Genomic DNA, 24,434 nt, shown 5'->3' with positions numbered 1-24,434 from the left:
GCTGGGGCCTTATTGCAGGGAAGAATCAGGGGGTTAGGCGAGGTGGGGAAATCTGTGCTCTTGGTTAGAGGCAGCGGGGCGGCTGGGGGGAGAGGTGGGAGGAGGGAAGGAGCTGGTAACTAACACGTCGGATTAATTTTTACCCGTTTCATAATGTGATGTTTGGTCACCGAGCAGGATGAAAGGGCAGCGGGTTCCTCCAGCTGCCTTGGGGACAGTCGGGGCTGTGTCCTGATGGGACGTGCTTGGGGGACCGGCTATCCTCTGCGGTTCGGGATGCAGGGACGCCGCCGATGCGCGCCCCGGGGTTGAAGCCGGAGCCGGGCGATGGGGCTTTGCCGTCGACCGCACCCGGCGCTTCCTGCGGGACAGCGCAGGCGGATCAGCCGCTGGGACAGGGGCATCAGACGCTGCTCCCTCCTGCGGGCGGCGTGCGGGGCTGGCCGAGGTGGCCCGGAGCACCAGCCCCCCGCAGCCAGGGAGGGGAGAACGGAGTCGTCCGGGCCCCGACGGCAGCGGCTCTGGAGCTGCTCCCCGTGAGGCAGAAGGGAGGAAAAGGATGGGAGAAGGGCGGGCTGCTCCGGGCAGAGCCCCCTCTCCCTTCTCCTTCGGCGTGCGCCGGCGGGCAGCGGGGAGCGGCCGTGCCCCCTGCCCTTGGCCCTGCCCTCCCGCCGCGGGGCCTCCATCCCCTCCCGGGGCACGGGGGTCGGGACAGGCGTGGGCACCGCTCCCCCTGGACGTGCAGGAGCTTTGCAAGCCCTCGCTTGCTGGAAGCCTGTCACAAGGGGCAGGGCTGCACAGACTCTCCCAGGGCAGACGCTTGGCAAGGTGTAAGCAATGCTGAACGCCCCATGGAAGGTTTCTAACTCTTCCCTGTGCTTCAGGCTCCCGAGTGCAGCTGTACGCTGAGAATATGTAGGGGGGGGGGGCTCTTCGAGCAATTCTTTTGTCAAGGGCAGCTAGCTCCGGGGACGGCAGCCCCGGATTTGCGGGGAAAACTGTCTGGCGAAGTTGGAAGCAACATCTAAAATAGCTTTAACTCCAGTGGGAGAAAGAGCCTGCCGCCCTTTCTCTTCTGCATGTTTACTCGGAGCTTTTGACAGCACTTTGTCAGCATCATTGTCATCGTATCTCTCGCATAGCCCTTTTCCCGTGTGCTTGGTGCGGCTCTGTCACACGGCACCCGGAGAAAAGAAATCGTTTAAAACCGTGGTAGAGATAGCAGAGACGTAAGGCTCAGGAGCAGTGCCCGAAGGTGCCCGCCAGCCTCTTTCCTCCCGTCGGTGCCCGGAGCCCAGCCGGGGGCCGCCCGATGAGCGGGGCCGGCCCGCGGGGGACTTCGGGGGTGCGGGGCTTGTCCCTGCCCGGCTGACGGGGGGCAAACACCGCGGCGACAAGGATTAACGTCCCGGGGCGCAGCGCTCGGCGAGGGGGCGTCGGCACTTCGGCGGGAGCCGCCTATTGAGATGCAGATTGCGACCCTTGGCCCCGGGGGGACGGGGCCTTTCAGGGAGATGCTAACGGCAGAGAGCAGCAGCCCTTCACCCCCCCGGGGCCGAGGCGGCTGCCGTCGGTGCTGCCCCTCCCGGTGCCCCCCGCCCGCTGCGGGCCCAGGGAGCGCTCCCCCCGGGGCAGGTGCCCGGCTGGGGCCGGGGGGGCGGTGGCGAGGGGGCGGCCCCCGATCCCCCCGCGGCCGGGGCGGGGTGGGGTGGGGGTGCAGCCCCCTCCTCCTGGTGGCTGTTGGGATTTGGAGGAGGGGCCGTGCAGGGGAGGGGAAGCGGCGGGCGCGGCGGTGGCTGCGCGGACGGACGGACGGACGGACGGACGGCACATGGCCGGTGGCCGCGGCGAGCCCTGTGCCCGCCCCCCGCCGCTCCGCCGGGGCGCACGGAACCGCGGTCCTCCTCCGCGCGGCGCGTCCAGGCAGGAAAATCCGGGAGTCTGACTGAACCTGCATTTCCATTAACTCAGCCTCAGCCCCGGCTAATCCGCAGCACTGAAGGCAAGGAGGCTAATTAATGACAAGCTTTTACAGTCAAGACCAGCGATAATTGCTTTGGTGGCCTTTATGATTACAAGATAAAAATGGACCGGGCCTGACATAAGAGCCACTGTGTACACTGCAAGACAGGAGGAAATTAAGAGCTGGCTAGCTGAATACGGAGCAGAAAATTACTAATAGAGGAGAGATAATGAATAGGCCGGCTAGGCATTCATGGGGAAAAATCCATTTTGTTACCACGCGAAATTAGGTGGTGGAAAGGAGTTTGCTAATTGTTCTCGTCTTGTAGCAACCAGGACTGAGGCAGGGGCGTGCTTTTCAATTCATTTCCCTGGTAATTGTGAAAGGGGGAATGCAGGCCAAATGAGTCTTGCTGCAATTTGCGCGCCTGGTCTTTTCATTTTCATGTTGCGTTTTTAATTGTTGCTAATATAGGTTATAATGAAGCTAATGAGGGGAAATTATTGTACAACTTTTTAGCACATGGAGACAAGTGAAATGCACTAGAAGGATTCTCTCCTATTGCTGCAAAAATAATAGTAATCTGGAGGAGTTTGGAACTATCGGGTTTTTTTTAAAACCGCTTCCCTCTATAACAGACAAAAGGAAGGATCACCACCTACTTTTTTTTTTTTTTTTCCTGTGTTTTATTTTTCACTAAGAAAAAAACAATACCGGATTTTCCCTTGCTGTGCCCCTCGCAGCCCCTGGCCCTCGGTGCGGTGCGAGCGGAGCCGCGGGGCGCTCGGCGGTGCTTGCGCGCATCCCGCGGATCCGCCTCCGACTCTCGGTAGTTGAGCGCGAACGCCGGAGGGGAGGGCACGGAGCTGGGCACGGCAGCGGTCCCGTCCCTGTCCCTGTCCCTGCCCCTCCGGTTGCCTCCCTCCCCGGCCGAAAGTTAGGGCTGCCGGGTGCTCCCCGCGACGGGATCCCCCCTCCGCGCTGCTCCGCGATCGCGCAACTCAGGCGCTGCCTCTCTCTCCTTCCCTGCAGAAAAGCAACGTCCCGCCGCTGGCTCAGCGCGGGGAGGAGGCACAGTCCGCGAAATTCCTCCTCCTCACCCTCCTCTCCCTCGCCTGCATCGCCGGGGTCCTGGCGGCGTCGGGGGTCGCCTACTGCCTCCGCCACCGCGCCCACCACCGCCTGAAGGAGAAGCTCTCGGCCCTGGGGGCTGACGCCGGCTCCGATGCGCCCGCTGCTTACCAGGTAAGAGCGAGCTCTCCTCGGCCCTGCCCCGCTGCCCGCAGACCCCCGGGGGGGCCCTTCTCGCCTTGGGAGTCGCGGGGGTGGGTTTGTTTCCGACGCTTCCCCCCCGCCCCCGTTCCATTCATAGTCCCGCGGATTCGGTGTAGCAGCTTTTTACTACTGGGTATTAATCTTGGCTATTCTGGTAGCTGCTGTAAATTCGTGCCTAATTAGAAGCATAAAAAAAAATAAAATCCCAGCCCTTGCCATTGAAATTCTCAGAAAAATAACATTAATATCCATAATCTGTCACCCCTGCCACTATTAATAACGAAAAATCTTTAACATTTATGAGGAATGGATTGCATGGTTATCTGAAGATGTCTCTCTTTTTGAGTAATCGACTTCTTCAGGGTCTGATATGAAAAGAGCCTTTGACCCGATCTGTTGCCACCTTCTGCCATTATTCAGATAAAATGAAATCTAATGCTGATAGATGGGAGTTAAACCAGGACTGGTTCTAGGAGAACAATGATAGCAGATGTGTACCCAGTAATGCTGGAGGACTGCACTCAGCTTCTCAGAAATAAATCAGAAACCTCCAGCTTTCTCTTTCGGTTTCAAAAGTGTTGGGTGGTGAGACACTGCATCTTCCTGAAGTTTGTTTTAGATCATATGGCACTTACATTCTTGGTGTGTTATTGGTGTGGTAGTGCATGTGTTATGGTCATATACCAGACAGCCCTGGTCTGCTACCCAAAATATTTGGAGTGTGACCAGGAAAAAGAATTTGAGAATGTGTAAACATTGTCTCTGTAGTATCTCTGTCTATTGTACATCCATAGGGCCTCTCTAACGACACTTTTTTGTCAAGTTTTATTTTACTTTCTTGTTCTGCTTAGGATCAGACATTCTGGCCTTTCTGTATCCTGGAGCTGAGATAGATTTAAATTGGCAGTTGAGAGTATTATGGGAGTAAACTCATATTTCCTCACAAAGTTTGGATCTGTCTGTACCTCTTAGATATTAAAGATGTAATGCATTAAGTATATTTCCACAGGCTGGGTCTAGAGAGAATTAAGTACAGAATAATAAATATGAATGTTTCTGTAACAATTAGTATATTCAGGAAAGGTTTTGGTTTACACTTTTAAAGACGTGTTTACTTTTTAAAAAAATCACTGGATCACATCTTTGCATTTAATGACTTCCAAAGCAAGACAGAGTGAGAGCAAGAGCATTTCCTGTAGACAAAAAAAAGGAGTGTTCTCTGGGATTAAGTGTGAACAAAACAGCAGTTTATCAGTTTTGTTGGCCAGTGAGACTGTGCCCATAAATATATTTGTTTGATTTTAATAGGTGACTTGCTGTTGGCTTATTTAAAGCACAGAAGCTATAGGTAGGCTTTTTCTTCTGTTAATTGTGAATACAGGAATTCTTAATTTTTTTGAAAAGCCCTCCAGGTTCCAAAACCACACTTGAAACTGAATTTCTGATAATTAACAGGACAATCTTCCTACTGACAGCTCTAATTAATAGTATCTGTAATTAAAATCGTGCCCTTCCAGCAGGAAAATTGTTTGAATTTCTTGGAGTGACCTTTTTTGCCATTTCTCCTGGGAGTGTAGTGGTTGATATTGATTTTATAATGAGCTCGGTTTGTTTAATAAGAATCTGTAATCCAGACATTAAATGAAATATGTGCTTCCTTTTTCCTTCACAGATTTATATATGTTTTAAAATCTTCATATTTAAATCTGAGAGTGACATTTTCTGTTTTGAAAACAACAGCAATGCTTTGAGGTTGCTGCTCAGTTTTTCAAAAGCAAGACTGTATTAATATTCTTTGTTCCTGACCTCTGGGCCTGGTCCTAACCACCTGACTTCTTAAACAGTTCCATTGGGTTTTTGGGAGAACTGTACTCATGAGTGGGAGGAAAAATGTTTTTCCTTAAAAACAAAGGTTTCTAAGAGCTTGGCTCTCCACCCATGGAAGTAAATGGGAATTCTGCCATTTGTTTCAATGGCAGCAGTAGGAAGCCCAAGTACAGACAGACAAAATGCTCAGGCAGTTTTGATGCTGCTAAGCAGCATTTTATCAAAATGAATTGCTGTGCCTGGTCTGTATATAATAAACTATTCACGTGGATTTGAAGAGAAATAGGATTGAGCCCTGTTCACATTGTCAGAATCACCTTACGTTGAGCTGTGTTAAGTGTAATGGATATCTGGTGTGATGCATGTTTTGGATAACATCAATTAGGTCTCAGAAGGGCATCTGCTATCTTTTTCCTCATCTTCTCTTGATACTTACAGGGGAATAATATAACCTCTGTAATATGGGGGTAGGAAAGAGGCAAGCAGCTTTCAAAACTGTACCTACTTGGTTCTGTTATATGTTTCCCAGGTAGCCACTCAGTTAACTCGATGTTTTTTAAAAATATGAAATATATCAGGGCTGCTGCCACTAGGCTTTGAAGTACAGTACTCCAATGTGTTGCTGCTTACAGCTGACATGACAATTCAGATTTATTTTTTTATTTGAAGGGGGAGAAATTGGTTGGTATAAAAGGGCCTGGTGGCCCAATGTGATTCAGAGAGAACACAGAAATATCACTTCGATTCACATGCTTCTCAAAATGTCAGTTGTTTATATCTTCACATAAACAAGACTGACCTAAATTTTCAGCATTTAGTAGAAGCATTTTTCATCCTAACCCAGTTTAGCCAGGGGAGTTCATTCAGGGTTTTACTCCTTCCTTACTTATCCTGTGAACTTGGAAGAGTTTTTTCCCATGGCTGTTTATTGGCGGGCCTTGAGGGTTTTTTCCTTCCCTTTCTGGTTTGTGCAGTGAAATGCCATCTTGAGAAGGGGAAAACAGACAAACCATATTATCAGGGAAACAGCAGGTTGGCTGCTAAGTCTCCCCCCGTTCTGGAGGCGTAGCACTTGTCATGTAACATCACCCTCCCTCAGGCACGAGCACTCCTTACACTTAGCTACTAACACAAGTATTTCTTGTGTAACTGTGTGAAGAGAGCAGGACAACCAGCACTGGATAGAAGTTGAAGCAGGCAAATTAAACTGCTGCAGTGCTCCTGATAAGCTGCCAAACCTGGTTATTCAGGTGTTGGGGTAAGGCAAGCAGCTGGCCCTCGAAGTGTTGAGGTAGAGAAAGCCTATTGAAAGACTAAGTAACAGGAGGAAGGATAGATACACAATTGAAACTTCATTTATCTTTGAATCACTAAACAACAAAATTACAGGCTGGTTTAATTAGACAGTAGCTGAGGAGCTTTTCAAAATTAATGGAAAGAGAGTGTCTTGTAAAATGTTACGTTTTATCCCAAAAGGCGGACAGTTTTTGTGTCTCTCACAAACACATCTCCTGTCCTTTCAAAGCACACGTGGAATGATTAGATAAGTCAGCGTTAGCATTCAGGGATGACTAAAAAGAGGCTCTTGGTGCCTCCGCGGAGCCCCCGCGCATGCGCGCACCTGCACCCCTGCTTTTAATTGTTGCTGGCATTGCTTTGATCTTCTTTGAAAAGCAAGTTTAGCATTCTGCAAGCCCACTCTCTGGTCCAGGAGATTAGGGCAGAAGCGTTTTAGGAATTTTCAGCAGACGCTCTTTGATTTATTTCACAACACTGAGCAGATTTTCTTCATGCACTTTGAAGACTTTAGAACATAACCCAGAGAAAAACGGGCATTCAGGCATCAGGAGCAGGCAGCAAACAGGGCCACTAAGTGCACATCTTACTTGTCACCTCTCCCATTAGTGAGCAATTTATTAATGTAATGAGTGTGTGGTAGTGACTGCTACGATTTAGGGATGCTCTGTTTGATTCAGGGTGATGTATTTGTGAGTCCAGTTGAACCCTGGCTTTTGACCCCTGTGTGGGGAACGCTGGGGGTGTGCATGTTAAATCATCAACATATTTTATACTTTGCACTGCAGAACTTTCCTATGAGCATGGTCTTCTGCATCACTGATAATGCTCAGCAAAACCTTGCCCATAATGGAATTAAAAGGCAAAAGTTAAAATGCTCTGAAGCTGGCTTCAGCAAGCTTGCCTTTTAATATTTCATGTCAATAACATTCTTTTTAATTTTCCTTCATCTCAAAAGAACTTCATTTGAAAAGTGAGGAGGAAAAGACCAAATAGTTTACAATGAAGTTCTTTCTCAAACTGCCTGAAGTATTCAAGGTTACATGCAGATGGATTACATCATCAGCTGTTTTAAAAACTTGTCCAATTAACTTGATTTGGCAGGCAAATAGTTGTAAATTATATGTTAAATTCTACATTATTACATGTATTTTATTAGGTATAAATTATATATTCCTTTGTCAAATACAGTCTTATTAATTACATTATCCTGCTGGATTCAAAGCCCCTAAGAACTTCTCCATGCTCTTACCGATTTGATCCCGCTGGTATTTTTTATTAGAGATGTTAAGAACACACTATTTGCAACAATTACAATAAATATTTTGCTGCAAATATTTTAAAAGACTCCAACTGAAAGAATCTGCTGGAAACAAACCCTCTATTTAAGCATCATGCATGGTTTGTGTGTTTAAATACAGATAACTCATTACCTCTAATGTGACTTAATATTTTACACTCCAGACTGAATTTCAAAAGCAAACTTGTTATTATAATATTAGACCTTAATGTTATAGTAATACTGTATATCAGCTCCTTAGAAATTGTGGGCTAAGTGAAAGGGGGGGGAGGGGGAAAGGAAAATTTTGCTGTTCTTATTTATCAAGTTGTCAGTAATACTCCAATTAACATCACCTTTATTACCAAGGGAAGCTGGTAAACTGAGGATAATTTGTACTATAAAGTATTACCTTCTACCTTTATATCACCTAATTTTCAAGGACCCTCCTACACTTAAGCACAAAAGATATCACTGAGGATGAGGTTATTCAGTACATGAGTATTTAGTAAACATTTCAGAAGGAATACATTTTGTAAGGATTTTGGATAGATGAAAATTTTGCCTTAAGGCAGAATGCTGTGAAGGCTTGCTTGTGTTCTCTACTGGGAAAACAAAGGGCATAATGCATTTTTAATCTTTTCGTTTCCTGTGTCCTTATTTAAAGAGGCAAAACGATATCATTTCATGACTACATAAAGCTACAGGACAAGCTGTAATTTTTTGTGATAAAGCATATATGGCATGGTATATGAATTAGAAGAGTTGTTCTTGTCCATTTAAGTCTGCTTATTGTGTATTATATGAACAATTTTGTCTATCTTTGATTGGCATTTTGTCTCAGAATAAGTTCTCAGGAACCTACAGATACTTTGTACATAGAGTAGTTACATAAACCACTGTACTTTAAGGTGAGACAGTTTTCACAGTGTACAAAATATGTGTGACTACACAGAATTCACAGTAGTCACACACAGCGATTCTGGGAGAGGAGGAGGGGGAGTGTTTCAAGGTGATTAGAAGAAGAGTTTGTCTTATGTTTAAACACTTCCTTGAAGTCAGACAAGTCAAAGCAGAATGAAGCAAAACAGGATGTGTACAAATCTGGATTTAACTTTTAGTCAATTTTTTATCTGATTAGTGTTCAGAGGTGTCCTCCATTCCTGTGGTGCAGTGGACTCTGCTTTTCCCTAACCTTGCTTCCTGTGGTAGTCATAAAATTGAGTTAAATGGTAGCAGTGCTCTAAATGGCATTCCAAAATACTGTATGAATCTATAAAGCAGTAGAAATTTATCAAACTTGCTTGGTCAATAAAACAGGATACAAATAAATAGGGATTTATTTGGTAACACAGCATTTAAAATCAACTTCAAAAAACACTGCTTAATGAGAAACGCCTATCTTAAGGGCTGGAGCTTGATGGCAGATATTTCAGAGGGCACTTTTGGAAGTCTTTATTTGAGCCTGTGGTCTGGAGGAGCAGGGCTCTCCTGTCACCTCCTGTCCCTGCTCTGCCCCAGCACACCCAGCCTGGCCGAGGGGCAGCCCTGGGGGAACCACACAGGCTGTAGGAAAGGGACTTGCTGGGCTTTTACTGATGGCTCTCTCCCAGCCTTTTCCTGTCTGCATGAATAACTTCTGTGAATTACTCAGTGTTGGACAAATGGACTAGCCCTTAAATGGACTAGCTGCAGCAGTGACAGTGCAGCAACACCTCGGACTAAAATACTCCTTACATTAAAGTGAGCAGGTGAGAGAAAGGGCTTTTTGCAGGTGTGGAAGGAAAATAGGCATATATGCAAATCCTGGAGTGCTTGGATGAGATGGTGTCATGCAGGTCTACAGTTTCATTAAAAAACTATCTTTTTTAAGTAGTTGTCCATTTTTCTGCATAGGACTCATTCAAAGCGGCAGAGTGAAGGTGATGCTGACCCTCTCCTCTTAGCCAGCTTTATTTTTCAAAAGTACAATGCTTGAGCTTGGTGTTTAGTGAAACAAGGACAAATGTGCCCCAGGCATCCCACAGGATAATTTCTGTGTATCTAGGATGTAAGAAAATGCTAAGTAAAAATAGTAGGAGGCAAAATTAAGTTAGTGACTCATTTTAATTACTGGGAAATCCAGAGTCCTTACCCAAACAGGCATTTCTTAGAAAATGTGCTGGAGGTGCTCTGGACTTGCAGGCTGTATCTTGCCTGGTAAATTAAACCAGTAAATATTTTGAATGGTCCTGGCACCATTTCAGGTCATGCCACCGAATTTTCCCCAGTTTCTTAGCAGAGTAAGCACAAACAAATAAAAATAAATAAATTCAATCAACAGGCAGTTTTATTAATAATTTGGCTGTAGCCACCTGGTTTTAGAGGGTGCTTTATCTACCCTAACTTCCTGTCCTGGACCACCAAGGTCCAGGCTCCTGCTCCCAGGATCCAGCTCCTGAGCATTCTGCTCCTGCTTCAGAGCCCCTTTCACCCATCCCTCTGGTGCCACAGGCTGTTTGCCAGCTGAGCGTGGACTGGTTCTGGATAAGTACAATGGATTGTCTCCCCCTGGTAAATTGATTATGTCCCAGAGCCTGTATGTTATAAAGAAGCCAAAGATAACCACAGCCTTGCCTAATGGGCTGGAGAGTGTTTGATTTGCAGTCCCAGGTCGTACATCATCTCAAGTGTCCCAATTTCTTTCTGGAATAACGATACTGTCTTCAATGGCTTTTTTTCCCCCCCATGTAATGTAGAGGATAATCAGGCCTGTCTTTCCTACACACTTCTACCCTTTTTTCTGTTTTAGGATTTTCCTTTTTCTTTTGCGGCATCTCTGTTATCACGTTTCAGATTTGACACATTCTTCTATTGTGTGTTCTCTGAATGCTCAGCAGCTAACACTGCAATCTGGCTTGCTGATCCTTTCATTTTCCTCCAGAGTGCTTCACTGGAAGGAAAAAAATACATTTTTAAAAGTTTTTAACTGAAAGTTTTGGGTTTTTTTTTTTTGTTTGTTTGTTTGTTTGTTTGTTTGTTTTTTCAGGATAAATCTTATACCAGGGCCTCTGAAAGGCAATAGAAACAATTTTGTGTAAATAAGGAACTGTGGTAGATGATGTTTGTCAGTTCTTGTAGGACCATGTTGCCTGTGAGCAGGAACAGGTTGCAGTTTATTCTCTGAAGTCTGTAAGGTATATAAAAGCATTCTTCCTACTGCTTGCTTTTTGGTACATCTGTTCCTCCTGCACACCAGCCTCACAGGGTGGGGAAGGGAAGAGGGACAGGAATGCTGTGTCGCTTCCCTTCTCCTTCTCTGTGTGTGCAGGGAAGCTGTGCTGTGCTTGGCTCTGTGGGCAGAGCAGGGCTGTGTCCGGCCCAAACCACCAACATCTTACCTCCAAGATCTCTGTTCCTCCTGCACTGTGTGTTTGTGCTTCTCCTTTGGGAAGGGTTTGAGGCTGACTGCAGCCACCTGAGGTTTTACCTTGCAAGCTCACACAGACTTGGCTGCTTTGTGGGACAGACAGACAAAAAGTGTCAAATCCTCCACTTTCCTCTGCCTGTAGCCCTGTAGGGACTCTTGTAGGGATGTTGCCAAGAGGAATATTCAGAGTGGACTGATAGTTTTGCTGGTTCTATTGTGATACAAGCTATAAGACAAGTTTGGGTAGAGCAGGCTGGAGGTCTCCTAGGGCTGTGCTCTCCAGTTTTCTTAAGGGCACAAGTGAGAGGTGTCACCCCAAACAGCCTCGTGGGTGTGTGTGACATGTGTGGGCAAGGAGATCCATGGAAGGCCTGTGTGCTGAGCTACAAGTCAGACACTGAGAATGTGATTTGGATTGGCTGGACAAGAGGCCCAATTTCATTTCTCTCAACAGAGAAAAAGCTCTGGCTCCAGGTATGGGGGCCTTCTATCCAAGATATTTTCTTTCTCTTGTAATTTCATGCACAACAGAGATCTAAATTTTTACAGTTCTTTGAACCACTAGAAAAAGACAATCTGAGTGATTTAATGCACACCAGCAAGGCATGATAAAGGACTGAGACAGCTTGCCTGACTTCTTTGTTCTGTGGTTTTTTTGCTGTGATATGTTCTAAGCTGTCAGTGTTGCTCCTCTACTTAAATTCAGTTGGGGCATTTCTGCAGCTCTTCTCCTTCCAGTTCAGGTTTGCAGCTTTCAGTTTTTGTCACTTGTATTCTTAGCAAACAACCAAACCAAGACTAAAGAAGGGAGACTGTAAAAGGATGTTCCTAAAAGTTAAATCCCTCAAAGAAACAAAATTAATTTGGAGGATGAGAGACAATAGCTTTTGAATGGGAGAAAATCAAATTTAGTGTAAGTGGCTTATCCAAAGGAGAAAATTCATGAGGTTTTTTCTCTAGTTTTGTTGACCAGTTTCTGTACTTCTTACTGAAGACAAACAAGTGATGTTTTATTGATGATTGTTTGGGATGGCTGCATTCTGAACAAGCACAGATTTTGACCAGGGCAATAGTTTTTTTTTAATTTTTAATCTTTCATACAGATAAAACCCTGTTGAATTTCAGTGCAGTTTTTATTTTTCTGTTTTCCTGTCCAGCTGACATAGTTGCAGGCTTCTTGATGATTCCAGCATTTTCCTTTTATATAGGATGGCTGTTGTTTTGCAGCACCACGTTCTGGCAGCCACTCAAGAGATCTCAGAAAGGGCTGATCTTGCTCTACAAAGTGAGAACAGCTCAACATTATCCTGATAAAACTCACTTTTGGTATTGGGATTACATGCTTAGCTTGGCTGATGACAATCACTCTTTTTCCCTTCATCAAGAGTTGCCTGGCTTGGGGAGCCAAGGAGCCTCCATGCAGGTTGGGGGCTTGTCCTTGGTCCCACTGAGAGCAGCAGAGGTGCCTGGTTTGAGGTGGGCTGCACTGGAGCCCTAGGGAACAGCACCCCCCATTTTCTGGTACTGCTGCTCTCAACACCCCCCTCGTCTTCAGCAGTGCACTGGGGAGAATATTCCCATGTTGGAGACATACTGATCTTCCCCACTGCTTAGAAAAGAACAAGGGAAAGATGAAAAGGTAAAATTCGCTACTTTGGTGCCTTTCTGACAGCATGGGGAAAAGAAACTTGGATTTTACCATTTTTCAGCTTCTCAAGTGGAGTTCATTCTGGCTTTCTGGGAAGGGAAAATGCCTCAAATGGAGGGATTTGCTGGAAGAGGTTTTGCTGCAGTGGCTCACAGCACAAGGTGCCAGTGGCTGGCTATTTACATCAACTAGAAGGAGAAATGTGATGGAGCTGAATGTATTTTTGGAAGCAAAACAATGTACACATAAATTTATCTTGTATAGGGAAATTATTTCATACATCTCCCTCTGTACTGTGTGATAACAGTATGTATAGTAACATGGGAATTTAAGCACGTAAATTCTGTGTATTGTGACCGCCAAGAACAAAATAAAGAACTGCAGCTCCTAGTTAACCTCACTGGAAAGCACTTGGGTGTGAAGCTAAAACATACATAAGGGTTGTCTAGCAAGCTCTTCCAAATTTCAGCTTCTTTTTGGAGGTCTGAGTCAACCCCATTGCTCTGCAGGTATTGTTAACTAAGAATTCTGTTTGCTTCTTTGAGGGCTTTAGAAGTTAATTAAGGATAAATCAATGCTCGAGGCTTCTGTGAGTGCTGGTCACTCCATCGCCTAAGGGACAATGCAGAAATGGAGGGAGCAAGGAAAAGGTGACAAGAATGATTAAGGGCATGGGAAATTCATATGAAGAGAGATTCAAAAGACAGATTATTTCTTCTAACAGTAATAAGAAGTATTATAGAAAAGAAAAAATGTATAAAATGAAAAATTGAAGAAAGAGTGAAACTTTTATTCTGTCTTTGGCCACCAGGACAAAAATTTTCAGTTACATTAAGTATGTAAAATAAGAGACTAATAGAAGAAAAACTATCAGCACAATACAACTGCAACAAGCAACACTTTCTGCAGAATGTTGTTGATGCACAAGTTGTTAGCAGGAATCTCAAAAACCAAAGGAGCCACATGAGAAAAAAAAATAAATCTGTGATAAAGGAGCTAATAATGTTTTAGAAGATGCCTGTAGCTTCATGCAGGTCTTAAGATAATCCAAATATGAGTGTGACCATTTAAGAAATTGGCCTTCTTAGAACTTGTCATCTTGTGCTGTTCCTGTAGCACATCTTGCAGACAAACTGGTGCTTGGTGGAGAGGTCCAAGGGAGAGAAGTGACCCCCTGTGTTTGCATGGCTTGGGAAAAGAAAATGCAGAACCTCAGTAATGGCCAGGGAAATCCTTTTATTTGAATGAAGACACACATTAACCCCTTGCTGCTGCTGCAGGGTATTTAGTGGAACTGGTGCCATGGGACAGGTCAGGGACCATGGAGAGAGGCACAGGTCTCTTCTGGCCAGGCACTCTCAGGGCACAGCCCTGATCCATCTGTACACAGCTGTACAGAGACACATGGGAGAGCCCAAGAAAAACTGTGCATTTTGCTGCTGTTGCTGTCCTCTCCAAAATATGAAGTCTCTCTGTATCTCTGACCATCAGTACCAAGTATTAAATCCCTGTTAGTTTGTCCAGTATTTTCTATGACACCAATACAGTGAAAGTGTAGAAATATTGACCATTTTTTAATCCTTGAAGACTTTTGTGATGTGTGATAGAAAAAATGTCTGTACTCAGAGACATAAGGAAACTCATACATACTATTTGTTCCCATAGTTTAATAAGGTATCTCTGTATTACCAAAGATTTGGTTCTTAATAACCTAATGTGACTTAGTAGCAACTTTGTTCTTTATAGATCCTTTTTTAACATTTGTGCATTAAATTTGCATTTTGTCTTCCCAGCAGAGCTGATGAGGGATTCAATTTTTTTTCCGTGGAGAGTGGGTGAAAAGCAGTGAGTTTAGTTTTCAAATCAGGAGGGGTTAATGACTGGCAATTTTGACTGTCATGATAGATGATGTTACAAAAAAAAGTTTGTCACTGATGACCATCTTTGGTAAATACTTCCTTTATCCTTGCATCACCTCTGGTGTATGTCTGCCTTCTGTGGAGAAAAAAAAATAAAGTATTTGAGGGTTTTTAGAAGTCGCAGGATTTCTTTTCCCATTTCTCTGACTGCTTTTAGAAACTCTGTTACCATGAATGCAGTTACACAGATTTAGGGAGAAGCAATACTAGTCTTTGCAATGGGGTAGAATAACATTTTTAGAAATAAACTAGTGGCTATTTTGTTTCTCTCCAGGCTGGAATGCTCAGTGAGTTCTGCTGGCTGCCGGGAATTCTTATTTCTAGCAGAAATGATCTTCCATTTTCAGTCCTGCAGGGCAATAAAATAGTGGACTACACAGCCTTAATGTATAGCTTTGCTGAGAAACTACAGCTGTCTTGGGACTGCATTTTTTGCCTCCTTTGGGCCCCAGGCAACTATAAATGCTGGGAGTGAGAAAGGAAACATTTGTGGCAGTTATCTTTAAGAGCACTGGCATCTGCTGGAAGCTGGTCAGGCTTTGGGTGGGTTAAACAAAGGCAAACCACACGATGGATTTACACGTGGTTCTGCGTGGCCTTTCAGGTTAATTCAATTGTTGCTATGGTTTATTTGTAACCCATACTGGGCTCTGTGGCTCTCACTGTGCTAGTGGGGAATTTTCTGTGCCAATTCATATTAAGGAGCAGCTGTGCCCTCATGAGCATGTATTAGAGTTAGTTAAGATGAACAAAACATGGCAAAGGTGAAGCTTGTTTTGTGTGCTGTTTTTCATCTCTCTGGTTACTCCTTTAAGAAATCTTTCCTCTTCCAGATTCATACTTGCCATATACTCATATACTTGTAAAACATTACATGCAGGCACAGCTGAAATGTGGGAAATGCAATTTAGAAACCAGCACTGGTTGAAATCACTTTTTTGTGGCAGGTAGGTCAGTGTGATATACCGTCACTTCCAGAATTGCAGTTGTCTGAACTGCAAGGCCAGTAAAACTCTGACAACCTGAGAAAAAAAAATTGGGTCCTTTTACACCAGTAGATCTCAGGTGACTTCAGGTGCACAGTTTACAGATATATCCTATTCTAAACACACACTGATTTCCTTGGAGTCATCCAGGAAATTTTAAATTCTTTAAATTCTTTGGGAAGCTACCATGATGTCATCATGCAGAGAAGATACTCTTCCAAATCAGTCTAAAGAATCACAACCTTTCATTGTGTATCTCCTGTTTGTGAAGACCAGGGTGCTGGAGTCCTGTTTAGTCAGCAATTGTTTCATGAAACTTTTAGAAATAAAGGCTCTAAACTGTCATATTCACGCAGTCCCACTCAGTGGTCTTTTGTATAGAAAAACATTCTCCAGCTGAGTAACCTAAACATGGTCTTCAATTTAAGTGACCCTTGGGAAAGCAGTATTATCCCCAAAGATATTTGTGCTTTCCTGGCATGGATTGCAGGGCAATATTATCATTATTTCAGAGAAATGTCATTAGACCTATGCTGTCATGTCTTCCTTGGCAATGTGAGCCTTGTAAGAGGTATCTGCCTCCTTCAGGAGCTTCTGGACTATTCAGATTGGTTCTTCATTGATGAGAGGTTGCTGAAAGAATAAAAGTAAAACTATTTTCTCAAGCTGTATTGAATAGGCAGGATCTTTGGTTCTGTGCAATGTTTATGTCTGCTGGACACCTGGAGATGTGTACAAGACCATGATGGCTTCTCATTCAATTTGGTAAGATAAGGCTGTGCAAATGTGTGAATTTAAAGAGAGGGAATACAACAAAGAAATCAAAGAAATGAAAAAAAAAAAAAGGAAAAGTAATTTTTCATTTAAAGTTAGCCATGTTTTCTTTGCCTTTACCTTTCTTCATGGCCTCGACTTTTTTGGGGAAAGGGGAATGATAATGAAATGAGTCATCACCAGGAAGCACACACAATGCTAAAATAATTGAAATTTTAGGTTTCACAGGCCACAATCAAAATTGAGGTTTTGTTAGGAGAATGATTCTCAAGCCTGTATTTGGCTGTGATGCTCTCAAAAAGAAACAGCATCCCTGGGTTTTAGATCATTTAAAAATCAAGCAAAGTAATCCCCCCTGTCCCAAGGTTCAGAGTTGTATTCAGATATACAGAGTGTGGTACAAGAGGGCAGATAGTGAACTGAACTGGACACATGAAGGCTGCATTGACAGTCAAAGAAATTTATTTTGCTTTCTTCTTTTTTCTTTCTTTTTTTGTTTCTGTTCCTCCCAAGATCTATCACATTCAAGTCTAGATAAAAATGAATTGTCCAGAGTGTGGATGTGTAATGATATGTTTGATGCTGTGTCTTTCAAAATCTTACTCTCAGTCATTTTTTCAATATATCCCTTTATCCCTTCTCTGAAGGGACACAGATATCAGATATAGTTGCTTTTTCTGAGAAGGATAGAAGATATACATGCAAATATTCCATGTATGTAAACAGCTCTTTTATTCCTGGACTAAAAGTATGCTAAAATCAAGCTAAAGCTTGAAAGTATGTTTCAATAACTCAAAAATAAATGATAATAAAGCTGTAATTATCCCCAAAGCTACAAATACAGTAAATAAGTTAAAGTTAAATTTAAAACACCTGAAAGCTTATCAAGTATGCAAAAGCAAAACAAAGGCAGCCAAATGACTTTAGCTTCACCCTGTAGTAACACTAAGCAAATTTAGTTAGAGAATAATGATGTTTATAGTTCTAGATCCATTTGTGAAAAAAAGAGCTTATCTTATTTTTTTCATTTTTTAAATCTCATTGTCTTATGCCTGCATCCATTGCAGAACAGTGAAATCCAGGTTGTATGTGCAGACCTCAGCTCATTCTGTAAATAATACCTCTTGAAAAGGAGAATGAGACTTCTGTTGAATTAAATGTACTCACGTTGAGGAAAAAAAAAAAGGTGTTTTAAAGGTCTTATTCCTCCATACCTAGCATATAGATTACATATATTCTTAATCTTCATTATGCATTTTATTAAAAAGTGTAGTCTTGAATAATTTAGAATTGTCAGCATTTTAATTTAAAATATCTGAGGAATATGTTCATTTCACAAAAAAATTAACGCAGTGTTCTTGTGATCATGCCTGCTTAAGCAGATTTGTTTCTTGATTCATAGAATATTAGGCAGGTCAGGTTGGAAGGGTTTGGTGTACACTCAGCTATCACTTTTAATAAACAGTAATTTCTTTGTTTAGTGTCTCTGCATTTTCTTAATAATTATCCATGGAAAGCTTTATTCTTCCTTATATTTTGTTAATTCTAGAATAATTTTGTCACACTTGTTTCTGGACTAACTCAAGTGGTTTCTATTTTAATTTGCTAAACAAAATATTCTTTAAAATGTGGAAATATTAGCCCTGTTTCCTGGACTTAATTTTTGGTTTGGTGCAAATTTTGGGATCAGTTGCAAAATCTATTTTCATTAATATATAGTAATGAAATTACGTTTCTTTTTCTAAATAAACTGAAAAGTTGACATTTCCCTCAGATCCTAGATCTCCTGTTTGTCAGATCTGAGGTGACAGTGGCTGGGAAAGAAGAGCAATGTTTTAGATACAAAGCTATTTTTGTTTGCTTTGGACTGAACATTTTTCATGCTCCTGGTACCAGCTAGAAGAGAATGACTCATGTGCCATCATCATTGACTGGACTTGGAATACCTGAAGGCATTGCTTAGAGAATTTGCATTAAGTATTTGCAGCATCCTCTCTGGAGGCAGCTTTGAGGTGGAATGGCTCGTGTTTAATGACTGCAGAGCTCAGGTGAGCACTGGCCATGTCTTAAGTGGGATGCTACAGTCAGCTCTCCTGCCTGTACTGTGTCACCTGAGCTTCTCAAATTCCATTTTTGCGAGTAAATCAAGAGAAAAGATTCAATATTACCCATTAGTCTCAGTTACATCTGATTTTACTTTTATGGTTACCTGTACTCATAATCCTTACCAGGGCATATACATATATTTCTCTCTAAAACCAAACATTACAGTAAGCACTGTAGCTTCAATGGATTTTCCAGTTTCCTTAAGTGGATTTTCCAGTAGATGACAGATGAAAATTTCTCTGAGCTCTCTTTTGCTGCCTTGCCCTTCCGTGACACCAGTGGCTGCTGAGCCTCACAAAGCCACGTGGCAGAAATCACAGCGCCTGTCACTGGCTGGTGACACGGCCTAACACTTCTGCTGGTAAGGAAGTCACACCTCCAAACCAGCCTGTGGGCTCCATTTCTGAACAGACTTGATGCCTCCTTGTTTGAGAGGAGAGTTTCTTACCTCTTCAGGTTCAGAGACTCACCTAACAAAACATGGTGGCAACATTGGCTCTCAATTTTGTCAATGAAAGAAATGCAGCAAGTCTCTTCATGCCCTTCTTTAAATGTGAATAAGCTACATTTATGCTGCAGAGTGCTTCATTCACAAGTGGAGTGCATGGATTTGAAAATCTATTTGTTGTACCTGAGGAAATAGTTGCACTTCGTGCTTCTCCCTGTCTCTGTGTGGACAGCCAAGTATGAGGAATATTTTAGAACCTCATTGTGAAGAGGATTGAGGGGTTTCCAAGAATACTGTTTATGGTTTGTTTAAGGTTATCAATTGTGTGTCAAATAAAAAGCTCACTGCAGATGATCATGGTGCAGTACTTTGAACTCATTTAACTCAACATTATTTACAGAATATTTATCTTGGTTATGGCAGTTTTTGTCATGCAGCGATATTACTTCTCCATTATATACTGCATGTGACCGCCATATAAGTTTGATAATAAATGTTGGGAAATAAAAAACAGAGTAAGTGCCTCAGTATGATAGCAATTCCCATGTGATGGGAAATAATGTCATAAACTTCAAATTACCTTTTAAATAAATGTTTATGTCCAACCCATCCATTAGATCATAGCCTGAAGGTCAGGAGGATCGTTTCTTCATCTTTCACTGTATGCATTATGGTTGCTTTTTTAGGTGTAAATGATGTTTTTAAATGAAGAATGGCACTCAAACTATACACAAACAATGGCTAGACATTACTGAGTCTCAGCATGGCAGAAATAGCCTCAGCCACTCTGCTAAATATAGAAATGCAGCAGTAAATTGAATTCATTCTTAGAAAATATTTTTAATGGCTGAGACAATACAGAAATACAGTTTGTGTCATTGTCACAGTATGAAGCTTTGACATTTTAGTCAAGTTTGAATTCTAGTTGTGATTTGGTAAATGGCTGATTTGCAAAATGCTTGTGAGAGTAAATATTTTGGAGAGGAAGGCAGAGCATACCTGAGCATGCAGAGAAGTGCACAGGCGACACAGGCAACTTACGAGGGTCTGAACCATCCAGGGCTTTGTGCATTTGTGAAGAGATGCCAGCTCAGTAAGTGCCATGGGATGGTGTGAAACACCCCACACTGTGAGACCCCACTGTTCCCAATGCCTTTTGTAGGAGGGGAACACTGATGACCCATCTCAAGGCCAAATTCCACGTAAATATTTTCCTGCTTTGAGCTGATTGTCCCTTGTCTGTATGTCCTGGGGGAGCCCATGTGGCTCCCCTGTGCATCAAAGCTTTTACGTGTGGTGGTCTTGAACAGGTTATCCCTGCAGTGCCAGGCTAGAAACCAAAGTGGGAGCTGGAAGGGCTGGGCTGGCAGAGAGGTGGCTTTGGAGAAGCAGAAGCTGGAGCTGTGCTAAGGTGGCTGATGTGTGTGTGGGGATGGGACAGGTTCCTCAGCCAGGGCTGGGCTGGCTGGGAGAGGGGGAAGGAAGAGCTGTCGAGGGCTGTCAGACTGATCTGGAAATAAATTCAACCCAAAAACTTCTGTTTACAGGCAGGGGAAAACCCATTGTCATGGAGATTTGAAACTCCAATCAAGAAATTCAGGGGCGTTTTTGCTTCAGCTATGATTTGACCTTCCTGTTTACATTAAATATTTTTTGCAGCAGAGTGCAGTGACGTGGTTGCTTTGTTTGAGGTATTTGACAGTTACAGCAGTTCTGGGAATTATTGTTTTGGCTCTCTATATGTCAGGAAAGAAAAATGTTAATATTTGAGATAAGGTATATATTTTTTAAACATATTTAAATTTGTTATGATTCTCGACTTCACCTTCTTCCACAAGGTCCATGAACATGTTAAACTTCATTATAAAACAACATTTCTTAGTAACATATTAAATAGTTTATGTACAGAAAGATCTTTTGGTTAGAGGTTAATCTGTTCTAGAACCAATTGTCTATAATATTGTTTCTTCTGTCATTATAATTCATGTAAAAATGGTACATTAATTTCTTAGAGATCGCTTGATCTCAGTTCTTTTTTGTTAACAGAGGTCGATAATCCTTTCCACAGCAACCACTTGTAAAAGCAGAGGATTATGACTTGAGGCAGGATATGAACAGCAGGAACAGATCAACTTAAAAACAAAGATCCTGTTTGAGTACAAATGCTATTGTTAGCACAGAGTTGGGGTGAGTCAAGTGGCAGGATGTCTATTAGAATATAATAAGTTCATATCAACGCCACATGGCATGCTAGCCAGAAGACAGATCCTTCTAGCAATTATGTGACAGACTTCTTTTTTTTATACCTTTACTTATTATACTTTTGCTTAGTCCAATAAACCATTCCCTCTAGGAATGGCTGATGTCTAAACATCTGAGCAGCTTTTTGGTTTTTTTGTAGATTTATTTTCCTGTCTAAAAAGCTTCCGCTCTGTTATACTTTTTCCAAAATCTGCTAAAAACGGGGATTTGAAATTACACTACTGCAGGGTCATTCTGAGGTTAGTAATAGACATTGAGGACTATTGCTAGCCTTTCTTATAAAGTGTGTGATCCTCCAGAGAAAAGGAGGAAAAGAGGTTTTTTCTTTCTTCCTATATATAAAAATAAGAGACACAACGACATTTTTTCCTTTATTAAAAAATAAAGTCTTGGGTTTAATACTGATAGTTTAACTGACCTATCTAACACCAATATATGTGACTCAATTCAGCATATTTTTGAAGTTTAATTTATTTTTCTAATATTTTTCATGTTAAGGTTAGTAGGAAGCTAAAAAGTACCAACTGACAGAATAAATATCACTCAAGTGTGGAAAACACCTACTTTTAGTAAAAATTAGAAAAACTCTTTCGTGGCCTAGACAAAATCAATAAATATACAAAAATACAATGATGGAGTCAGGTAGCAATTTCACTTGTGACAGTCTTCTGTACAGTTATTCCAACAACTGACACCACATAGAATTAGTAATCTTTGCTTCCCAAGCCTCTGTTGACTGTATTTTTGTAGTAGACAGTGAAATATATCCTGTCTATAAATGTTACAAATTTTATCTCAGTGTATCTTAATTTGTACATGCATGCATACATGTATGTATATATGCATATACATCCTGTATTAGATACTATCAAATAGTAAAAGTCCACATAAGCATCTCTAATGGCAAATAAGACAGAAGTTTTGGTAGAAAAGAATATTTGAAGGGGTCTTTAATCATTGTCATGTGGTGACAGGAGGAGACTGTACAATGATTTCAGGGAGTTTGTTTGAATGCTTGCTGCTGCATGGATTGGGATCCCCCTTCAGTCTCCTAGAGTTTGCGAGGTTATAAAAAAGCCCCAGACATAGTCTTAAGTTATATTTCAAACTCCTGTCTGAAAAGAAGATTTTATTGCAGTTGATAAATAATGGTTTTCAGATAATCCTACTGATGGCACTTGGGCTGCAACTAAATTATCAATGAATAAGAAAACAGAAGCCATGGCATTCCAATGGTATGAATTTTTCAGCCTGTATTATTTTGTTAGCCTGAGGCAAAAGATTGAGCTCTTAGTACTCATCTGTGCAGAATGAGTAATCTGAGACAAATGTGTACCCACGCTGTGTGTGCAATTTGGCCATATCCTATAGACTTGCCAAGGGGCCTCGCAGCCAAGGACCCCTCATGGACAGTAGTCATATGTTAAAAATGATCATTTTATTACAATATCTGTGATCTCACCACCACAACTGATTCTAACAGCATTACAACATGACAGTGTGACTGTGGGTCTGCTCATCCTATAAGAATCAGAATTTTATATTATCAGGAGTTGGTTTTACCAGTAGGATTTTCTGCTACCTAACCAGAATTCTGTATAGTTGCACAAATTCTATGCATGAGAGCAACTGAAAATACGTATTCCCAGTGCTATCTATTTTGGTGTTTCAACATGACTTGCATTAGTGTGTGTGATAGCTTGAATTTTCTTTCTTCGCCAAAGCTGCTTAAACAATACAATGACAGATTTCTGCTTTTATTCTTCGTTAATGTCATTCTTCATCCTCTCTGCCCCACATCAGGGAGGAAGTGTTGCGAGTTTGCTATTTTAATGAAGAGAAATGAGGCATCTATCAAGGAGGATTTACATTGGAGAGCACATCAATTCAGTTGCCTTGAGCGTGCTGAGTTTGCATATCCAGGGCCAAGCAGTGCTCTCAATTACTCCCGTGCAACCCCATTAACTTCAGGAGGTTGTGTGGTTCAAAACTGGCTTTGCAGAATGTGGGGGAGAAAAAAATATATATCTGTTAAAGGAGTCAAGCTCCAAAATATGATTTTTGGTTATCTATATGGAGATGTGCATGCAGTCATAATTGCACTTTTGAAAGGTTAGGGCAGTGATAGTGTAGTAATTTCATTGAGCATCCCTTTGTAGCTGTGCTTAACGGAACAGACAGCCGCCCAAAAATTACTGCAGTGAGGGGAGAAACACTTCCAGCCCTGGAAACATATTGTAAATCATATGTCTTTAGTAGACTCTGTCCTGTAATTACTCTTAACTGTGGGTTGTTTGCTCCTCTCTCTCTCTCTCTAGGAGCTATGCCGGCAGCGCATGGCAGTGAAGAGCTCTGACCGCCCCGAGCCCCTGCACTCCTCCCGAATCAACAGCGTCTCCTCCCAGTTCAGTGATGGGCCCATCCCCAGCCCCTCAGCCCGCAGCAGCACCTCGTCCTGGTGTGAGGAGCCGGTCCAGTCCAACATGGACATCTCCACCGGTCACATGATCCTGGTAAGGCACTTTCATCTTCGTGGCACCAAAAATTTCGACAGAATTTCAGGCACCCGCTCAGCTTTTGGAAAGAGAGAGCTTTAAACAACAGGAAAGATATGTTTTCACAGGTGGAAAATATTCCTGAGTTTCACTGATAATCTTAACTTTGTATAATTAAAACAGGCATTTTTATTTCCTTTTTGTTTTTCATTATATTTTTGTTTTTCTTCTCTTGGGAACTTTCTTCTAATGTGAATATATGAATTGTTTTCCTGCTTGCTTTTAAGAAAAAAAAGCCCTGTGGTGTCCCCTTGTCCTGTTAATTTATGTTTAGCTCAGCTTGGACAACTGAAGAAGGCTGCCAAATTTCTGATCAGCTCACTGCTTCTTCTCATGTGTTTCCAGTGTGTGGAGGTATCTGAGCTGAGAAGGCAACAGGAGATTAGTGATGTGGAGCAATTTATTTCTGCCACCCTTAGAAAAGGGATCTGAATTTTGAGCCTTGACTGGATTTTTTTGTTTTGTCCGTGGATGAATTTCTTCCAAGCTGGATTTCTCGTGTTTGAAATGATCCAAATATATTCTATTGATGGAGTCTATGTTGTAAATCTTGGGTTACTTCCAAGCACAGCTTGACACCAGTATCAGTGTAGAAGATGGACACATTAGGAGTTTTTTGTGTGTAAGAGTCAGAGTCCAGTGGTTGGGACTGGTGGAGCTTGTTTCTGTCCTGCTGGGAGAGCTGTA

At 42.5% G+C, this 24,434-nt stretch overlaps 1 protein-coding gene across 1 annotated transcript in view; it reads left to right on the top strand.

Moving 5' to 3' along the window:
* PTPRN2 (protein tyrosine phosphatase receptor type N2) overlaps positions 1-24,434 on the top strand; it is a 634,908-nt gene that overhangs the window by 525,543 nt on the left and 84,931 nt on the right. The window contains exons 13-14 of the mRNA XM_064703906.1: positions 2,996-3,208; positions 23,511-23,705. Coding sequence (XP_064559976.1) covers positions 2,996-3,208; positions 23,511-23,705 — 408 coding nt within the window. The remainder of the gene's footprint in view (positions 1-2,995; positions 3,209-23,510; positions 23,706-24,434) is intronic.

This window comes from Zonotrichia leucophrys, chromosome 2 (assembly GCF_028769735.1).
Source record: "Zonotrichia leucophrys gambelii isolate GWCS_2022_RI chromosome 2, RI_Zleu_2.0, whole genome shotgun sequence".
NCBI classification, from domain to species: domain Eukaryota; kingdom Metazoa; phylum Chordata; class Aves; order Passeriformes; family Passerellidae; genus Zonotrichia; species Zonotrichia leucophrys.
The sequence above is the reverse complement of the archived record's forward strand: the minus strand, read 5'-3'. Positions and strand labels throughout refer to the sequence as shown.